The sequence below is a fragment of the Osmia bicornis genome, chromosome 5 (assembly GCF_907164935.1).
Source record: "Osmia bicornis bicornis chromosome 5, iOsmBic2.1, whole genome shotgun sequence".
NCBI classification, from domain to species: domain Eukaryota; kingdom Metazoa; phylum Arthropoda; class Insecta; order Hymenoptera; family Megachilidae; genus Osmia; species Osmia bicornis.
The window spans coordinates 2,149,126-2,170,608 of record NC_060220.1 but is presented as its reverse complement, the minus strand read 5'-3'; the positions used below and the strand labels follow the sequence as shown (position 1 = coordinate 2,170,608).

The following is a 21,483-nucleotide window of genomic DNA, read 5'->3' as shown; positions in this document are numbered from 1 at the left end:
CCGTTTGCGTATAGATGGCGCTGCGGTTAAAAATAAAATAATACACCTTCCGTAGTTAACATGAAGGCAACGATTATGTATTCGTAAGCAAATTTTACTTTTTAATTACCGTTGATTAATCTAAAGTAATCTTTAGAATATAAAGTTTCATTTTTACATGTTCTTCTTAAGTATGCAAAATGCATACGATTCAGCTTACTATGCACATTACTTATTGCATATGCACATGCATTGCAACCTCATAAAATGTATCGCTGTTCACAATACACCGAGATTCGTAATGTATTCCTTGCATAGTAGAGTAAAGAGATTTAAGCGATTTCCTATATTACACGGTCTACTCGGATAAAGGTCCATTTATACGCAATTGTACATATCGCGTCCGTTCCGATTCCGATACTTCACTCTTTCCATGTTCATTCCACTTACATAAGTTCCAGTTTTAATAGATCAATGATTAATCATCCTTACTGTATGATTTCTTCAAATTGATATCGCATTTACCGATAATTAATAACACATCAAGATTACAATTTATATGACCGAGGGAAGAAACCTTCAACACGGAACGTGTATTTATTTATTATTAGATGATAATTTGCAAACTGATCAATTATTGTTTTTACTTATATTCATTAATAAATTAACATTTCAATATTTGTTTCAGGAGGAACAATTCGTCCTAAGTGAACCGTACCATACGTCTTCGCGAGAAGGATGGAATTGTGTTCTCGTACGTTGGGATTGGTTGTGGCGCCACCCCACTCCGCCGAACGCTTTCAGTCGAGCTCGGACCTTCGTCGGGTGTGGAGTGCGCGTTGTTTCGTCGTGTGTCAGTGTTCGAATTACTCACAGAAAATCAAGGTAAGATAACCATTCGACTTTATAATATATTTCCATATTGAAAGAAGGTAACCGCAAGATGTATCGCTTCGTTCGTTCGTTGATCGTAACTGACGTATAAAGCCGGTAAAGGCATCGAACGTAAACCGTCCTTGTTCTCGTTTTTAACTGAACGTCGCGTTGGAAATTGAGTGTCTGTAGTGTCGGCGATCGAGTTTCAGTGATTTCTTAGCTCAGCCTCGAAATACATATAGCTGTACCGAGTAACTGTCGGCGTTCTAACGAGACCAACAACAAGAGACAGCGCCTCTCCCACGAGATAAGAGAGACAGAGAGAACGTGGTGGCGCTCAGAGTCGTCTTCGTGTGTACTCTCGGGATCGATACACAGTACACACTTGGCGCGACGTTCTCGTGTAAGGTTACGGTTTTCTACGGGGATCCATGCGGGTGTGTATGCCCCTTTTTCAACACTCGCCACCTCTCGTGCCACGGTCGTTGTTACATACGTATGTCTGGGTGCGTGCATGCTCTCTCCCTCAAGTACGAGGGTGGATTTTTCGGTGTGGCTACGGAAAAATTCAAAGAAATCGAGAGAAGTACGCGGCGCAGTATGCGGGTACCACGTAAAATGCAACCCTCCTCGAGAAGCGAGCGCGCCGGTAACCGATGTTGAAAAGAAAACGCGTGAGAATGACAGCGAGCCCACAACGCGTGGATATTTAAAAATAGGGGAAAAACCTTGCGTTTCGCAATTACAACAATGAGCCTTGCCGCGTGTACTGTAAATAGAGGGTGTCAGGCTTAAACGTTGAAACGAAAATTAAGATTTAACGTAGCTCTTCAAGTTACGAGTGATTCTCGTTATTATGCTGTTTAAAGGTAGCGATAAATCATAGAAACGTTTTTCTGTTTCAAAAGCTACCGTAACAGGCGAAACCCATTTAGATCCAAGGATAAAACGTTCAGTTATTTCTGACGTCAGTCGACTTACATAAAAACAATTCTAATCACGATAGAATCTGTTAATCTGAATAAAAAATACTTATTCGGCAACGTTAAGCATAGCGTGATACCGTGCAATAATGTAAACGTGCCCTTTTTCTTAGCGATATAACCTCCACGTCATGTTTTCAATATTCCCGGTTGTATTTTTTACTAGTTTCAGTTCTTTTTACAAAAAATTAAACCGTAGCCTGTTTAGGTATTCGGTTATCCTGTATCGAATTTGAGAGTTTCTCAAGTGTAATTTAATAACCGCGTACGGTGACCGAGAACAAAATATCAGGGCCGTGTTTAGAGTGTATGGGGCCCAGTACAAAAGTTGGTACTATAGAAAATCTCTTCTATTACTAAATGTCCCAATGTAAATGATAATAACACGGTTTTCAGTAACCCAATGAAACGTATTTTGTCGAAAGATTGTTACTATCAGTAACAGACAGTAATTGTCGAGCAGACCATCTGTAGGTCGTTCTGTGATTCACCTTATGACCTACACTACATACGCACAGATTGATTAGAAAAAATCGTTGACTCGTGAGACACTTAGGAAAACTATTGTCTCGCAAGCAATTGAAACGAATGTACAGCTAACCCCATCTCAAATCACGAGAATTGTACAAGTACTACTCGCGCGTTTTTTCTCGTTGTCACAGCAACCGAGATCACACGATGTTACCAACCTTAACACGCTTCTTATTGTACGAACACGGTGAATACGAATCGATTTGGAATAAAAGTTCGTGTGAAACATTTAATATATCCATCGAATTGCTTCGACGGTTACGTGAGATTACTCTCGTCCCTTTGGATACACTTGACGAGGTAAGTTTGTAAACGCGGGAAAAAAGAAAGTAGCGCAGGTGTATCAAAGTTGTAGCAGACTTTAATGTAATTATATCTTTACAATAAGAAAATTATATACATATTCCGTAAGTTCTCGTAAGATTAAAGCAAATGGCTGCAACCTCTATTGCCCCCGAGCGTACACTAGAATATAAAACGAATTGAGTATTAATAATCGTCAACTCGAATTGCCCATTCGGGTGCAACAAACTGAACTTTCCACGTTATTCCAAGCAGAAGTTATTGAAATGCGTTTCGAATCAATAACTGAAAGTGTCAGATTAAACGAAACCAGAACGCGATTGGATAATTTCGTTAAACACGCGTGAGAGGTTAGGTTACTTATCGACCGGGTTTTACGAAAAATCTGTCAAATCGATTCGATTGTTCGTGAAATAGGTTAGTTGCGTCTAGATACGTTCGCTCGAATGGTGGACAGAGATAATTAATCGGTCAAATAACGAAGCCGTAACCATTTCAGTTAACTCATTAAAATTCCAGGTACATCGTTAAATAAACTCGTAACCGGTTCCCTTCGATCATCGAACGTTTCGAGATCATGATCGTCGATCTATTTAATCTTTGCATCGTTAAAAGAAATTACATTAATTTTGTTGAAACAAAAAAAAGAACATTCGATTTACAACGATTTAACGCAGTATAGCTACTGTTCGATATTGCTATCGATTCAGAGACGAGCGTTCGATTAATTAGTAGCTCGAATAATTTCGAGTTTAAATTCTCGACCACTGTCGAAGTTGTTCTCGATTCGTTCGAGAGCTCTACTCGATTCTAATAACCAACCACTCGAATTATGTATTCTGTTCTCGATTTGTATTTCGAATTGGCCATCGCGCGAATTAGCCGCGCGTAAGACGGGTTGCATTACCTTCCAGGCGTATTATGTTTCTTCGCGTGTAGACAAACGATACGCGTGTAATTGAACAAGTAGTTAGCATGTAAAAGATCAGTTATAAAGGAAGAAACAGAAGAATATAGGGTGGTGGATGATTTCCAATATGAGCCACTGTATATTGAACGGGAGTTTCGGCTTCAGACAAAAACATGTACTCTCTTCAGATAGAGATCTCAGATTTCCGTGAACGGTCGCGAAGGGTGAAGAAACGGGTCGACAGGCGAATAACGGGGCTGCGGAGGAAGACTTCCACTCCGTCAGTGGCGAAACCTGCCGATAATCTTTTGTTCGAAACGTCGGCTTTTTCTGCATTCCGTTCGATGCCTGAATGGATCGGCCTCTCACCTTGCATACCGATCGTTTGTTTAAGCGGCGAGAAAGACGCGTTATAGAACGACAATCACTCCTCAATCCCCATATACATATATATATAGCGATGCATCATTGCATTCCGATGAGCCACTCTTGGTCGTATTGCAAATTCAATAACGCTTCCGTTCGATTCAACCGCGGAACACGCGCGTTCGAATAGCCGTGAACGCATGTCACACGTGAAAATCTGTTTTCCCTGGATTTACTTTGTTCCCTGATGAAATTTTTCTTTTTTTTTCTCTTTCCTTTCTGCGTATAGTTGGTTCACTCGAAACTATATTGTATTAGTTTGTTGCATATTAAGTGGTTGATTTTGAAAGAGGGAAAGTCTGGCGTATTTCAATGATATCAAAGTTCTGCGAAATACCACTTGTGCCGTATCAGTTTGAAGGAAAATGATTACATAGATGTTTGATCAGTGCAAATTCGCTGGAATGTACAATGAGTCAAGTTATGAATCAACCATGTACATTCAGGTTATAAGACCTCAGACTTTTCATTCGTAAATCAGCGTGAAATCTTAATTAAAGAGCGGAGAGCAGTAATCCATAACGGTCGATGCAGTGTTTTCTTTTCATCATCCGAAAGTAAGTGGAAAGTCCGGAAAAAACGCGACGTTTCTTCTTCCGGCCTTTCGGTCGGAATGAAGAAACACCGAAAAGTAGCATCGACCGCATTGAAAGCGAGTCGGTGATCATTTTAGCGATATAAAGAACCGCTAAGGAGCTGCTTTCAAGCCCGTTTCCGCCACAAATTATCTTTGAATTAACATCTCGCGGCATCGCGTCCTTCCTTTTCACCAGCTTGAATTTTCCAAGCAAACGCTTCGGGCCTAGCGAACACGCGCGACCAGAACGAACGGGGACGGGGAAGTTGGACTTTTTAGCGGTAGAATTGCAAAGCAAACTATGCAAAAACGCCTCGGGTGTAGCGGCTCGTCTCCGTCAACGCGGAAAAGAAAAATTGCTCTGTGAAAGGGGAAGCGCAAATAAATTATCTCTCGAACTAGCAATTGTTCCGCTCGTTCTTCCCGTTGGGTAAATTTCATCGAATAACGTTGAAAGTTTTTCTTTCCCAATTCCGTTTTCATTTATTCCAATCGAATTTCCGTTAATTTTCCTTCCCGTTCGCGTAGGACGCACCGGTTGCGCGGCGGGTTTGAAACGTGTTAAATAGTATCCAAATGATTATTTTGAAAGGAGAAGAGGCGAAATGAGGCGGTGAAACTGGCGTGTACAGTTTTTTAAATGCTCTACGAGGCTGGGGATCGGGGAACTGGGTAACGTGAAAAGGGTAGTGGTTCGCTAAATGGAAACTTTTATAATTAAAAACGAGCCAGAAAGTGGTGCAAACAGCTCGCGCTTGCTAGCGTGCATCTAGCCTGGCCTACGTACGTCCAGAGGCGTAATAGACGCTGGGAGGGAAAGTAATTACCATAAAACGCGGGTAATATTCAAGTTTAAAGCGGTGGATATTTTTCTGGCGCATAGACGACCATCGACTTCCATGCTCGTTCTCAAAAATATCGAAAGCTTTCGACGAACGAGAATTGTCACTTCCGTCGTGAACCAATCAATATCCAATTATCGAAGACTTCCGTTCACAAAGTTCCGCGAGAGATAGAAAAAAAGTATTGATTTTAATTCGAAAATTTAACCATTCCCTTCGTAATTTCGATGCTCAACTTTTTACACCATTGTACTTTAATTTGATCATTTTTGTGAAAAGTTTGGCATTGAATGAAATTTTAGCCGAATTATGGAGTTTGAAAATTTCGTCGGTTCGTATAAATGTTATTAAATCGAATTGGCAAGCTTCTCGAGCAAATAATCCATATTTCTTGTTACGAAACGACACGTCTGGGGATGAAGTTGGAAATAAACGAAAAGCATCGGAAACCGTGCGGAAAGAAAGCTGACCATGGAAATTCCCTTCGCATCTGGCCATCACGTTTGTTTACGCGAATACACGCCACAGTCACATGGCGTATTTGCCTCTGGGAACGCTGTAAATCGTCGCGTTTACGAGAAGGTCTCAACCATCTGGACCAAAACTCGCGTCTGTTCCATCTATGGGCCGCAGACTGGCCAATCTACCCCGGAACATGCCTCTTTTAACCTGAAAAATCGCTTTTCCTCTCGCCCACGATTTCATCCCTCGGGTTCGTCTCTACACCACGTGGATCGCGTATATTTTTTAACAAACTCTTCTTTTCGATATTCGATAATTTAATTTTTTTTAGAAAATCATTTTTAATCGAATTGCATATCAAGGGGTTAAAGTTATCACTCGAATTCAACGATAACCTTTGGAATTCTCGATATTCGATACCATACTTTTAAATTTTAATAAAATCAAAGGGTATGCGTATAAAAAGCACTGTTACATAATTGGATCCTGCGCGAAGGGGTTAAAATTCTGAATCGTTTTCACCGATATCACCTTTCAAATCCCGATATTCGATACTTTAGCTTTTTTCAAAAATTAAATTTCAATAAAATCAAAGAGTATATCTATGCAATTAAAAGGTCGAATTTGGAATATTTATTACTTTATTTCTTCCTTAAATTGTATACAATGACCATGGAAAATCACCGTTAATTGAATTGTACCTATCAAGGAATTAAAGTTCTTAATCAGTTTCACTGATAACCCGTTGTCGAATTGCTGATTATTCGCGAGTGCGTAACGCGACGAATCGTATTTGCATACGGGCTAAAATTTTACTACGACGACCGAATGGATCTATTGTTTCGAGGCTTGGCAATTTTCATCGATACCCCGGAACGTACCGCGTTCTCCTCAAGGACCTCGATTCAGTATTTGCATTCCGTAACCATTCCTTGAACGACATTATTGGTTCCTCGAACCACTACCAGGCCTCCTCCTCCTAGACCTTTTCTAATATGAAGAATTGAAAGAGACTTATTCCTCTTCGAATAAGATCCCTTTGAAGATTTAAACGCTCTTCGCTTCTAGACTACACCTCTGCCAAGAAAATAGTATCGAAGAAACGAGGTGATATTTCAAGCTTGGTTTTAAATGCAAATTCGATAGCCCATGTATTATCTGCTATCCGTTTCTCCTCTCAAAGTTTACCGTTTTCGACAATGCAGCTTTCGATACATTATGTAACTTAACAATCTCTGAAGATAAGAATAATCGTTGACCTCTGAAAATTTCTCTTCAGAATTGTTGAGGAAAAAATGGAATCACGAAAAGTATCACACACGAGTTCTAAATGAAAGAATCGTGGTATTCAGGGATGAAATTTTTCTTGGTGAGAACGATGGTAGCGAGAGCGCGAAATAAAAAGGAAAACATCAAAGGGTTCCTTTGCTGGGAGCTTCAGCGTTTTGAATCTTTTGCAATGGACGCGCGGTTTAACTTTGTAACGCGGATAATAGCGTCGCGGCAACTTTTCTCTGCTTCGATGTAATTTCGTTTTGATACCAGGCTACATTTTTTATCAAATTTTATTATTTATTTATTTATTCAAAAATTTAAATTTGGCGCCACGGAAGTTTATCCTGAAAAATAATAAATTTCATATTTTCGTTGCTCGTTAACTCGCTGCTGATTTTGAATGAATCGCAGCGAGTAATTCCTGTCGGTATACGTCATCCGATACAATGTCAGCAATACGTCGAAGAGGAAACGAGCGAGCAATATAGAGAGCAAGAGCAAGTGTGTGCGAGAGAGAGAGAGATAGGGATAGGAAGCAACGACTTCCGCCGATCGATTTCTGCGCTCACAGTTAACTCCCTCGGGTTCCTTTATGCCACGCCTTGCCGTTCGTTCGATATTTCGCTTCGTTATCGATCCTTCGATCTGATCGATCGAGACACTGTCAACTATCGATTCTCCATCGATTACGCGTCTTATTGATTCATACGAAATTGATACCCGAGATTATTACTTTATCAGTCATTATCAGTGTTATCAAGTGTTAATCCTTTTTCATCCTATCTGTACTGTAACAGGAATTGTAAGGTAAAGGGTTAACGTCGTTTCAGCGGTTTCTCAAGCGTAACAAGGATTCCTCTGTCCAATTCAGATTAACCCAGTAGTGTCTCCACCGTCTCGAATTTATCGTTTAACTCAGCCTTTTAACATGATCCTCCTGCATCCTGGTAGACGCACGCCTCTCTCGGTCCTCATTGTATCCAACTTTGAATAGGTTCGCCATAACTGAAGCTTTACGGGTCGAGCTATGGCAGAACCGAACCGAACTTTGTTCAAAGTTCCTTCATAAAAAATAAAAAAATACAACAAAGAAATGTTCTACCTTTCGAAACACGGATATGCTGACGTTTTATTCTCTCTCTCTCTCTCTCTCTCGCTCTCTTTCGACCTTTTTCCCAGTGGTGCATTCGAAAAAGTCTCGCTTAAAAAACAGTCGTGACTTGTTCCGCGTGCTCCTCGTCGTAAAACAAAACTACGATGAAATTTTCCAACGAAACGATACCTTTTCGGTATCGTGGAAAATATAAATTCATGCTAGAGAGTTTTGTTGTCAACTTTTAATCGAATGAAAAGAGAGAACCGCGTTCGAACGAGAATAAAATGGTAAGGAGGAAAGAAGTGTAATTTCTGAGAAATGTATTACATGAAATTCGATTTCTTTTTTTTCTTGTCGATGCAACAGTATTAAAATCATTACATTCATGAGACAAGTTCGAAACAGACTATTCTCTCGATAGAACCATCCCAGTTTTGGAGTTACCGAGCTCTTTGTGTTTCAATAATTGAAAGCTCGACAAAGCCCCGTCTCTCGTAGGTAACTTCCGCTGAAATTTCTCATTGTTTGCCAGGGCAACGTTCGACCGATATACGCCAAAGGGGTTAACATCTTTGTTTCTTTCGTCGTGTTTCACCAGCCTGTACAATTTCTACTTAGAACACGGCGATGTTTCATTCTTCATCCACTCGTGTAACTTTCAGATAATATATGAAATTTTTCCGCCAGAACGCAAGCTAATTATATCTTCTTTTAAATAATTCTTTTAAAATTCAACGCGAGTTGCATGTATGATGAGGCGATCAGCATCCGCAGGTTCAGCTGCGCGCGCGTAAAAGTTTGCAGGAAAATTTTTCAACATCCACCGCTTCGCCCACCTTGAAAAAAAAAAAATGAAAAAAAAATTGAAAAAGATGGAAAGAGGAGTTCATTCGCGAAAGTTTTCTCATTGTCTCAGAACGCAGGAAAGTTTCGTTGCAATTCCAGGAAGATAAGTATCGACAGCTCGTCGTGGCTCGACGTTTTGCTCGCACTTAGCATCGGGCTTCATTTGCAACGAGCTTTTAACGTTAATTATGTCCCTGATACTAGAACCGACGGTGTTTAAGATAAGGAAAACAGCTACGCCAGCCACCGTCATTTTAACAATTTTGGTAGGAAAAATTATACATTTGCTTGTTCGCTTTTTCTAATAGAATTGCAATAGAATTTTCTTTATACGATTTCTTTCTTTCGAACGGATTACGAATTATTTAATCATCGTTGCAAGAAATGAAACGTATTCTTAAGATCGAGTATGATTTCATTTCGAGAAACATTGCTACAGGAATTAAAATCGCACGAATTCCACGAGCAGGATAAATATACATACCTATCCTTACCTGGCAACTGCATTAACAGATAACGCGTGCAGAGATAAACGCGCGTATCGCGTGTTATCGTGTACCGTTATCAAATCGTGCTTACGAAAAAAGATTAGAAACCAACTATCTGTTATAAAGTAGTTTGATATCATTCCAAAGTTTCATCTAATCAACCGTTTAAAAATGATTAATTATCCAGGAGAAAAAAACCTGTGCAATTATTTTTCGAAGAGCGATTTCCTGTGAAATCATGCGAGTATGCATGCAACAAGCAGGTATCATCGACATACCATGACCTTGCACTCGCGGTACAATTATGCTTACCGATGGAATCTCTCGGAATAATTAGGTTGGTAGAGGCAGAAATAGTTTGAAAGTTATTCAAAGCCCGTATAACCGATCTTGCCGGAATGTGCAAGCACCTGAGAACGAGAATGCACTTGTTCCCGTGAGTCAAGCTGACGGATCCCAAAGAATTTCATACTTGAGAGGTTGGATACCTTTGTGGCCTATGGGAAGCACCAAAGTGCTGCACTACCTTTATAGTAACAACTGTGATTGCCGTAATAACTTGAAATTCTTTTTTACCTTCGCCTTATTCGTAGTTACGGTGGGATCATAAATTACGTCATTTTTATCTGGAAAACATGAAGTATAGGATTGTAGTAAGAAGTTAAGCCTCGTGTTATACCACTCGATCTTCCTTTTCTCTGGCACACTTTTATCCGTATCGTGTTATGTACGATTCAACGGTGAGCATAAACTTTGAAAATCCTGGGATAATAGAGAAATTACGAGGGGTTAGGCGGAGAAACGTTTGAACAGGAACCGAGGAGACTGTGTCAAGAAAGCCAGGACCAGGTGTAAACGTAGTTTTCAAGGCAGCATACGCCAACAGATCTTTTTTCCCACGCTCTTCGCCAGCAAGTTCAAGAATGGTCCTAACTTCCCTTCTCCTCCATCTCTCATGTTTTTCTTCCCTTCTTTTTTCGGGGGTTTGAGTTATCCGTGCTCTTGCCGTTCAGCATTTATAATTCCAACGACCAGGACAATGAAGTGGTCCAGAATGCAAAGTAAAAAATTCTCTGTCTCTTTCTTCGGGGTCGTTTTAACGCTCGCGAACGAGGATAATCATTCCAGTCGGGTAATTTTCAGATTTTTCTAATTGCCACTTCTTTAGAAACTATGTTTCGCAGAAAATAAATGTTTTGGAAATGAAAAAACACGATGATAGCATTCGAGTTATATTTAACCGGAAACGATTACTCGATTTAGCGTGCAATTCAACGAATGCCAAAAAAAAGGGGAGAATCTTCTAATTCGGGTACGAATCTAGCGGTTAGTTTCGAATCGAATGTGAATCGAACGAGCTCCCGATGCGGTTTAATCTTTGTTTGATAGGACTATGCTACGAAACGCTTTACCAGGGCTGATTCAATTACGCTCGAAGCGGCGTTGTGGAAGCAACGAGCGCTTAATTAATGAAATCTCTGCCAGCTGCTCCGTTTCGTTCTTGTCTATGACGATAGCCGACCAGAACACGCGCCCTCTTTTAACTGCTATCTTACATTTTTTTTTTTCTTTCTTTATAACTTATTGCTCCTTGACTTGGAGTGTGTTGAAATAAATTATTATTACGTATTATCTACGATATTATTTATGGAGAATATATTTTCTCTCGAGTCGAGATACTGGAACGTTAAATGCTCGAAGCAATTTTTAACCCATTCAGCTTTTTTTTCTGTTCCAGGCCTCGTAGCATGTCTTGACGAGTAGGAGGCGATCTTCAACGGGGTTTTCGGCAGACAAGGGTTCTCCAAAATGGCGGGCGGTCAGCAGCTTCCGGAACAGTACACGGTACCTCCGCTCGCTAGGGTCTTCCATAGCCTGCCGCACCTCAACGTCTCGCTCCACTCGGTCAACAACACCTTCAATCCACATTCTGAAATCTACCTAGAGGTAAGCGAAACGTCTAATTATCTCGGAGATAACGCGTTCGTTCTATTTTTTCGTCGCTAACCGAGGAAAACTGTTAAAGTCACGGTGAGCTGGCTGGAAGAATGAGTGTCCCAGACACCAAGACACGCGTGTACTTCTCTTCCGGTTCAAAGTACATATTCCTGTAGGTTCCTAGCGACTGTCCAGAAGGCAACGAAGAATCATACGGATTCTTCGTAGCAAAGTAGCGAAAGAGAAGGAAAGATAGCGAAGGATAGGGGAAGGAAACAGGACGAGGTAGAAACGCAGCTGGATGCCAGGAGCGCAGGAGAATCCAAGCTGTGTGTAACTGGAAAGCACAATGGTCCGGGAAAGCTCAAACAATGCACAAAGGCTTTCGTATAATGCGCCCAGGGCAACGTGTGGGCTTTAACGGGCTCGAAACGTCAGACCGCTAACTAGCGATGGGCTCAAGACGCTTTCAGTCGGCTTCTAACGATACTCCAAATCGCATGTTCGATATTAAACTTCCTCGAGTTAAAAGGAAGCGCGAACGAAGCAGTAACCCATCGCTCGTCTTTGCGTCTTTTGCATGCGAGGATGAGATTCTAGATTAGATTTTCCTGAGCAATTCAAATTTCAATCGTCTCAATTGGATAGTTACGTAAGAGTTTGTAAGAAAATAGATTCTGTAGTAGAGGGGAGAAAAGGACGTTTCCGTCTCGGGATCGTCTGTCAGACTCCCTGTCACATCCCTGTCCTAGATCTTACCTCAATTCGGAAAACCTATATATAGAGGAAGTTCCCCTAATATCGGGCATTAGCTATATCTAAAAGAATTGAAATGTGAGAAAATTGTTTCAACCGTCAAACGTTTCTTTTATCCTCTCCTTTATTTTGATGATTGAAACAATTTTGTCATATTTCAGTTCTTTTAGATATAGCTAATGTCCGGTACTAGGGGAACTTCTCCTACGACCGCTAGCGAGAACAGTGATCATCTCGCCGCCACCTAGCGGTCCCTAGCCCGCACCAAAGGCGTTCAGGGACAAGAAACCTTCTCCTCCTCCACTAAACGCCTACAATTCTGAAATACTTAATTGAATATAGTGGAACAATATTTTCGACATAAGTCTCTGCCCATCGCTAGAAGCATGATATCCCCCTCTTGGCTGTGTTCACCTCTTACCCCGTTCTCCAACAGCATCGTGCTTCTCGTAGTTCTTAACGAGAGAAGCACGATCGCCCAAGGCAACGTCTTTCGTTGTAGATGTCGAGTGCACGGCAACTTATTACTTACTATAGAATCCAGATAGATCTCGTTGTTTTCGATCGCCGTTCGTTTAGAATCGAGCTTGAAAAAGTACACACCGCTACCGAACGATGTTAATCTTTTTATTTTTCCATCAGCGCAAATGGTCTTCTTGTAATTATCGAGCAGGTGCGGAACACCGAGAGAGGAAAGGGAGAAGTATGGCACGTGTTTTAGTAAGATTAATGACGCTCGTATGGATAGCCTTTTTGTTAATTCTCTTCGAAAATTGTCTCAGATGTTATATTGCAGTTTTTTTAGAATCGAAGGCAATTATCCTGAGGTAGTTTCCGCAAATGGCGTCTATTTGCCAATTAGCGAGCATCGATACCGATCGCGTCCTACGGTCTCACGCCGTTCCATTAGCGCGTACAGACGCTTCCTCTTTCCTGTTCTACTTTCTTCTTATTCATATTTCTTATTCATGCGCTTTCAATCACTTTAGAGAAAACAGTTTCTCCCGCGCTACTGCTTCTGTTATACAGTTTTTCTTCGCTTCCACTTTTGTCCGTCACTTATTCCTTTTTCCGTCTCCGACGACCGGTGGATGCCTCGTTTCTCCCTTTATCCTCGGTCTGTTTAACTTTTTCTTTCTCTCTTTATTACACGTTCCCTTGTAATCTCCATTTGCGGCCACGGTTTATACGCTTTATTTCTAGCCGTTTTTCTCGCTAGGAAACGTGTGACCAAAGTTCCTGTTCATCGTAGCGGAAGAAATGGAAAGTCGTAAAAGATGATTCTTTAACTCGATGGGTCGGGTGCTCGTTAAGGTGAAATTTACGTATATCGGCGACGAGGAAAGGTGTGCAAAATTAAATTTTCGAACGACGTGCGCACACGTTTCTCTTGCACGCGTCGGTAGGGTGCAGAGGTAGTCACCGAAGGAGAAGCCTTGAGGAAACGCCTGTCTGAGCACCCTCGACGCAACACGAGACCCGGTAATTGGGTCCCCAGCTATTGTTTCTGCTGCTTGAAAATATTTCACGACGCGGCTGCTGCAACGGCACCGCTCGCGCGCTCGGGTAATTAAATCGTGAGATTGCGTTTTGTCCTATCTGTCGTCGTTTCTTTTCTAACCTTCGATTCGGCTATTCATTAACTCTCATTTTCTTCTTCTTCCATTTCCCATCTTTCTCTAATGATTCCTTTCGATTCTTTAACGCAAAATGTAAATTAGTTTTATTAGAACAGATCTCCGTTCATATGCAAACTTTAGAGGCGACATTGAGCTTGCCTAAAAGAGGACACTGTACTTTGCTTAACAGGATTTTCCTTCTAAAGGTATCTCGAAGGTCTTTAACGAAATTGGAGAAAAGCACGAGTACAACGACCCTGCTGCTAACAGTTTCTCGTTCATTCTATTTTCAGATTAGAACAACAAGCAGCTAATATGACACGAGTTAATTATGCCGTTGCAATTTAAAGAATTACCATACTATACAGGTTTAAATTAACGCACGTGTAAATAGGGGTGTTACCGATTCAGATTAACCCTCTAAGGTACCGTGACTAATCTCACATAGATTAGTTTCCTACATAAATTCAAATGTTCTTTTTCTTTCTGTGTAATTCCGGTTGCTCTCGCTAGTCGCATATAGTAATTAAAATTTACGCTTTTTTTATTTTCATCGCAATGTTTGCACAATAGCGCAAACACGAGGCATCGTTTGTTAATATGATTTATGTTTTATGACGCACCTACTTCATACCGGCAACGTGGTCGAAGCTTTATCATATATTTCAACGAAATTCTACGTCATCGTATATTACTTTGTTTCATTTTTCGAGGCAAACATTTTTGCAATTAATAATTTCACATTTTTTTCCTTTTACCCACCGTGTACCGAAATGTTTACTGTAAAAGAGAATAGCAGAAAGGTAATTTACAACGAAAACTCGCGCGGTAAATGAATTTTTCAAGGATTTCAAAAGGGGAATGGAACTCTGATTAACCTTTCAACGAGATAAGTCTCTCGTTTCTGTAAAGAGCGTGTTTAATCTGGTACAAACGAGAGCAGGGTTTTCTGATTAAAGCCGATTTGCAACAAACGTTCAACGCTAATTCCGTCGATTATTGTTTCAGGGGAGACAAACAATCCCTTTCCTGCACAACTCCCCAAAAATAAATGCATTCGGATCCTTTCAAACGAGCACGGCCACGTTTTGTTTTCGCCATCAACTGAAATCTAGAGTATGTTCAAGTACCTCTTTGAAAAGTGGAGTTTTCTTTTCTCTCGGAATAGCGAAAGGATGATCTGGAAAATTTGTTGAGGGAGGAAAATGGTAGAGAAGTGACTCATACCGTATTTAATGTACGAACCAAACCCGTGTACCACTTAAAGGCTGTGATGGATAGATTTATGGGTTTCAAATGTTTCTGGTATTCGAACAGGAAATACGAAACGTATACAAGAGGAAATAAATGATCCAGCGTGGAAAGGAACGACGATGCTTTCGCTTGACGAAAATTTTCACGAAAACTCATGAATGTTTCGTGGGCGCAGAGGAAAGCAGGAGAAAAGGAGTAACGCGTTTTCTGAGCGATGCAAAAGAGTAGGGGACGTAGTGCTGTATTTGCTCTTTCAGAGCTTCTCGAGCCTCGAAAGAGAATCCATTTGCGATTTTACATGCTACCCCCTACGACACGTGAACCCCATGAAGTTTGAGTCGTACTCTTTTTCTTCCTCCCTACATCTCTCACTCTTTCTCTCTCTCCCACCATCTCGAGCACTCTTCCGGATTTATTCCCGTTCTTGGTCCGCGGCATATGCAACGACCGTCTTCGTCTATGCATTTTGTAAACAGAGAATTCCTGTCTAGACACGATTCAGGCTTTGAATTTCGACCAGAATTCAACTCGTCCAATCTCGTCAGGGTCACTAGTAACTAACGATAATTAAAAATAGAGAAACAATAAACTCGTTGCGATTTCGAGGAAGAAACTTAATTCGGTAAGGAGAATGATCGTTGAACTTTGCAACATATGAAATCAGAAAGTTGGAGGGAAACTTTATTGACGTCGTGTAAATAATGAATGCAATAGGTAGGTACACCGGTCGATTTAGCGAGTTCCACTGGGTGGCACGCGAGCCAAGGGTGGTTGACCCCGTGGCATGCAGGTCTTCCAGTACCACGATGGAAAAATCAAATTTTCCATCAGCACCGACCGCGTTAACAGAGAAACACCTTTGAAACGCGTCCCTTTCGTTGGTGAAACGGAATAGGAGATTGAATTTTCAAGTAATTTTAACACCTTGGCTAGTACAGTGAAAATGAACAAATGTGTTAACACCGTTACAGGGATCTTAAGAAAAAAAAGTTAACGAGTAATGGATAGTTAGGCGAGGACTAGCGAGAAAGGAGTTAAAATGACGTCCATCTAGCGGTGAGAGCAGGAAGCACCGTCACAGATGCAAAGATAACGACACTTCCTTCGGTCTGTGATTATTCTGGACTGTAAACACGGCTGTGAATCACGCTGTGAGTCACAGCACGTGTGACAAGTTTCGCGAGACACGGATCCGATATCGCCTTCGACGTCCTCCTTGTCACCGATTAATTAGCACACCGTTCGCTAAATACGTGGGACGTCTAAGCCTTTGCGCTTGGACTTCTTATAGCGTTTCTACTTGACAAGACGGTCATTACGTAACCGGCTGTATTTGAATGTTAATTTGAGAAAAGAAGTAGGTATAATTGGCATAAATTATTATCTCGTCCTGTAGACAGAAGCTGGTGGCAATTAACAAACAGATTTCACCTGTAATTAGTTTCGATCGCGTGGTACTGGTGGTCCAATTAATCAAAGCATCCGGATTCGGTTCAACGTTCGCCAGAGATCCAGGAAACATAATAAATTAGACGTTTAATCGGGAAAAGCATCGCCTCTGTCGTCACTCTTACTGGAAATACTCGTTCGAGTTCGTTCGATCCTTTCTTTTTTTTCATACTGTTCATAAGATGATAGCATCTCCTCAGCAGCTTCTCTCTCTCCGGTTTATCTATCGCATCAGACGGGATTTTTATCTACTAGGAAACTCTGCTTTAACCTTAATTAACGGTACCAGTCGCGAGAAGACGCGCCCCGCGTGAACGGTAGCTACAAATAAGCATTAATTAGAAAGCGAGCGGAAAGTTTGCGTAACCTGGGTGGGTAGGTACCATTAACGTTCGCATAAAATTTGGAAAAAAAACGAAGGCAAAGACTACCAACGACGATTTTAGATTTAATTATGACCATCATACTTCCGAATGCGACGAAAGAACGTTAATTGCGAAAACTTACAATTGAATCAGCTGTTGGCTCAGCCGCCATATTCATAACACCCCGGAAGTGAATCTTCATCGAATATATCACTTTTATTTACATAAACTTTATCGATATCAGCAAATGATTATTCGCCATATAGTACAACTTTCTGAACAAGCTAAAGTGAACTAAGGCGAACCCTTTTTCAGCCATTTCCGGTCAGACCGGAAGTGGCAAAAAAAAAGAAATTTTTGCGGCCATTCAAAATTTGGACCCACTAAACACAATAGCACAAGAATATTTTCGATAACTCTTACCGTTTGGCTATAGCCCCCTTATCAAGATTTTCAATCTTAGTGTTGGCTAATAAAATGGAAATGTAGGGAGGTATGGTATGTTCGTCGAAGATACACAGGAATAATTAACGTTAAACTTTAATTAACAGAGCCTCGGGATACTTGGAAGTATCCCTGCAGCCTGGTTAATCCTGACGTTGCTAGTGTTGCTGGTATACCTGGTAACGAGATGCTGTGACCGGAAGCCGCGCCCCAAGAGGTCGATAACCCTGCTGAAGTTTTCACTGGCCATCCTGGCGTTGCTTTGCTGCGGAGCTGTTGCCGTCGGACTATACGGTAACGACGATGTTCACAACGGTTTGGTGCAATTGGTGGCAGCCGCAAAGAACGTCGATGGTATCCTGATGGGTGTACGGAATCAGGTTGGTTCACGGGATCGTGTTTCTTTGAACAATCATCTTCCCGGAACTTGACAGAGTATATAAGTCATCGGATCCAAGATTAGTGGATCAAAGAAGTTGAAACGTAGCACTGCACTTTGCTGCTAATTAGTTCGCGCTCTAATTTTTTCTTTTTTTCTCTGCTCAAACGTGTCCTTAGACTGCGCCCGCTAATTTGGGTCAAGAATGGCGAGGAGTTTCGCGGACAACCGTAATGAAAATAAGCTAGAAAGAAGACGGGATTCATCTCGCGATAAATAATCCGATTTTCCGTCACCAAGGAGCCTTCCGTTTCTTTCTTTCTTTTTTTAATTAAAAATCTCCATTTGACGGATTTAATTTAACCGAAGCCCGTTAGGGAGGATTCATTTGGTGTTTGAAGAGCTCGAAAAACGAATAATCCCCTTGCACCGTGTAGAAATTCATTGTTGATTAAAAAATGAAAAATTGTTTGACTTTTTATTCTGGAAATCTGTTTATACGAGTGATACCATTCGAAATGAATAACTTTCGTTATTTTTGATAAACTTTAACTGCCTCCCAGATATTTTACTTAAAATATTGTTCTTTTTCAAGACTGACACCATCGAGAACACGCTGAAGAAGAAAGTGGAACCACAGTTGACTGCGTTAAGGGATGAATTCGACGATCCGGTCAGCAATAAAACGATGATCGAATTACTGTTGGCCGCTTTACAAAGCATGAAACAGAACACGAGCATCGCCGTGAATAAAAGCATCGAAATGAGGAAACCGTTGACGGGGATCAGCCTGGCTGGAGCGATCGGAATGGGAGAGAAGATAGAGCAATTAAGGTGGCCAGTCACCATGGCAGTGTTGAGCGCACTTCTAGTTCTTTGCGTGGTGCTACTCGTCGGTGTCGCACGACATTCCAGATGCGTTCTTATAACGTACGTGTTACACGTTTCTTCTTTTCACAATAAATATTCGCTGAAAACCACTAATCTTCACTTACAGGTTCTCCGTGTTCGGTTTGTTCGCGGTGATAGTCTCCTGGCTGATGGCATCGTTGTACCTTGCGACTTCAGTGGCCTTAGGTGATCTCTGCGTTTCGCCGGACGGTTACTTGACCAGGGCGGTACCGTCTACGTTAGCTTCGGAGGTTCTTTCCTATTATACGCATTGCGAGAATACGCGTAGCAATCCGTTTACTCAGAGACTGCGAGACGGTCAGACAGCGATCAGTGAAATGAGCAAAAACCTGAACACAGTGACCAGGTTGGCGTTAGAATTGTACAAGGATAAACAATTGCAACCAAAGTTGAACAGCCTTTTATTCGACGTCAACACCGTGAGCAAACTGATGTCCGGTTTAGCCACGTTGCTCGATTGCAAACCCTTTCACAAGCAATACGTTCATGCCGCGAAAAGCTTATGTCACTTAGGATTGTGAGTATTTCTTGATCAGGTCTCGCTCTTACCGGTCATTGCTGCTAACAGTGATTCAATTTAACAGGTATGGATTGACCTTCATGCTATTGGCGAGCTTAGCAGCAGGTCTGTTCTTCACGGTGTTAGTTTGGGTGGACTCTCATACCTGGATCTACATTCGAAAACGGTGAGTGAGTTGTTCAACTCGTTCGAGTTGCGTCGAGCCTTTCACTGTGGACGTCTTACATCTCTATGTATTCATCAGAAGATTGTCTTCGTTTTTGTTAACTGTGCTTCAATGAAAAAAAAAAGAAGTGAAATTCCACAGCGAAAGGTAGTTAGTTAATCGCAAAACGAGCGGAATGCGATTAACGAGGAATTTGTTCTAGAAGAGATTACCACCAAGTCGACGAGCAGGATCCGTATCTACCACCATCGGCAGCTTCGCAGGCGATAGCAGCAAGGACCCTTCGAGGCCAAGGGTCGTACCCGCCTACAGCCCCTTCTGTATTTTATCCGAATGCTCATGGCACTCAAAATACCATTAAGCAGCCTCTCTTGCTAACGCCGCCCCCGCCGTCCTACGCTACTGCGACTGCTCGAGCACGTCAGCTGCACGAGAGCATGTTAAAGTTTGTGCATGAGATTTTCATCGGTTTTCATTTTCTCTTAGCCGTACGCGTTCGTCTTTATCGTATGAACTCGAACGATTTAAATTCAGTTTAATCGTGGAAAGCTTTTTACAGGATAATCCACGTTACCGTGATCGTTCAAGTTATACAAGCTGGCTTGTTTCTAAGTTAAACGATTAAACTTTTCCTATTTGGCAACTAAACTAAACTTCCTGCCAAACGTAATATATCATTTAATAATGTTTGTTTCGTACGATGGAGATTGAACAAACGAGATTTTCTTAAACTAATTTCACGGTATCGTTGAAAAGGGATTCGATTTCTTCTTTGTTAGAGAAACTTTGTTAGTTTTTTGTATAGATAACACAGGTTTTTGAAGGATTTTCAGGTCCCTTTTCATACTTACCAGCTAACTGAAGACTTGATGTGAAGAGATATAAACGTTTCAAGTATGAATACAAGGAATACGTAATCGTTATTGCATCAAATCTTTATCTGACTGTTCGCTTTATATATAGACGGTGTATTTTTTCATTCAATATTTTACGATTCGTTCATTTCTCATGTGTTGGACTGAATCAGTCACAATCACTTTGTTGTTCGTTTTGATAAATATTGCATTAGGTTTAAGTGTCGCTTTAATCGTGTACAACACTCCGGTGGCAATAACAAACGAATGTAGCAGTACAGTTGTTGATCTTCCATTTTATTGTCAGAGAAAAATCATTGATTTGTAATTGATACCTTATCTGTCATTTAACTTGACAATAACTGTACAGTAAATTCGTTTTTCTCTTTGATATTTTTACAGCATCATGACTTGATAGATTATTTGGATAATCATACATATACTTTCAAACGTTTCGATTGCTCTTTGTGATCGGTGTTTAAAACCGAGAAATTGAGTTCTCTTTATGAAAATATTAGCGATAGTGCGCTTTATGTCCGTGTTTCCGTGTTTCATGGCGTTCGTTCGTTGTTTAGATTATTCTAGGAACAAAGAAACGTTCCAAAACAGTCCCCCACGAATAGAATAGAAATGAAGTAAAACCGTCCGAGAGAAAGATAATGCTGCAACTTTGTTCGTTTCGATTTGATCTTTACAGAGGTGGGGGTATTAACGGGAGCGGAGGAGGCGGGGATCACAAATCGTCTCAGCATAATCAGCAGTCGACAGGTGGACGAGCTGAGCACCGTTCTGGGCTCGGAGATCAACCTGGCCAGTACGCGACTTTGAGCAAACAGTGCAAGACACTCGAGTCAAGTGATTTTTACTGAGGGCACGCCCCCGCAGGGCCCGGTAATTTTAATTTTATATTACAGTAACCTGGTTGGAGGCTCCTTCTTTTACGATTACCCCTTGAAGTACCAGATTTCTAACAAAACGTGTCTCCCCGTTGATGTTACAGGTAGAGAACCACCTTGGACCCCAAGCGTGGCCTCGTTCACCGGTACCCTGTCTCACAATTCTCATGGACCTGCTCACTTGGCCACGTTCCAAGATTCTCGCAAGACACAGACTCTAGATCCAAAGAATTTAGCAAATCTGAAGAGAGGTCCGACCCCAGCTTGGAATCAAAATCGACCATTGCCACCGAATCCCAGCAGCCAGCCTACCTGGGAGTTCGAGTCGCGTTCGCAG

At 41.4% G+C, this 21,483-nt stretch overlaps 1 protein-coding gene across 6 annotated transcripts; it reads left to right on the top strand.

Moving 5' to 3' along the window:
- The first annotated feature begins 62 nt into the window (after positions 1-62).
- Positions 63-21,343, top strand: LOC114870996 (protein tweety). Of its 6 annotated transcripts, none has more exons than XM_029176344.2 (10): positions 63-83; positions 668-864; positions 11,333-11,541; positions 17,527-17,799; positions 18,394-18,728; positions 18,796-19,227; positions 19,295-19,396; positions 19,599-19,841; positions 20,948-21,141; positions 21,251-21,343. In XM_029176344.2, exons 3-9 carry the CDS (start codon positions 11,404-11,406, stop codon positions 21,117-21,119), a joined length of 1,695 nt encoding a protein of 564 aa, XP_029032177.1. In that variant the 5' UTR covers positions 63-83; positions 668-864; positions 11,333-11,403; the 3' UTR covers positions 21,120-21,141; positions 21,251-21,343. The 6 variants fall into 6 exon arrangements, with proteins under 6 accessions (XP_029032177.1, XP_046141598.1, XP_046141599.1 ...); XM_046285642.1 differs by having other exon boundaries at positions 64-83; positions 19,602-19,841; XM_046285643.1 differs by having other exon boundaries at positions 64-83; positions 19,599-19,691.
- Positions 21,344-21,483: the final 140 nt, after the last annotated feature.

Coding starts and splice junctions, on each gene's coding strand:
- LOC114870996 (XM_029176344.2), top strand. CDS start 11,404: ATGGCGGGCGGTCAGCAGCTTCCGGAACAGTACACGGTACCTCCGCTC. Junction 18,729..18,795: donor TCCAGATGCGTTCTTATAAC/GTACGTGTTACA, acceptor CTTCACTTACAG/GTTCTCCGTGTTCGGTTTGT. Junction 19,228..19,294: donor AGCTTATGTCACTTAGGATT/GTGAGTATTTCT, acceptor TCAATTTAACAG/GTATGGATTGACCTTCATGC.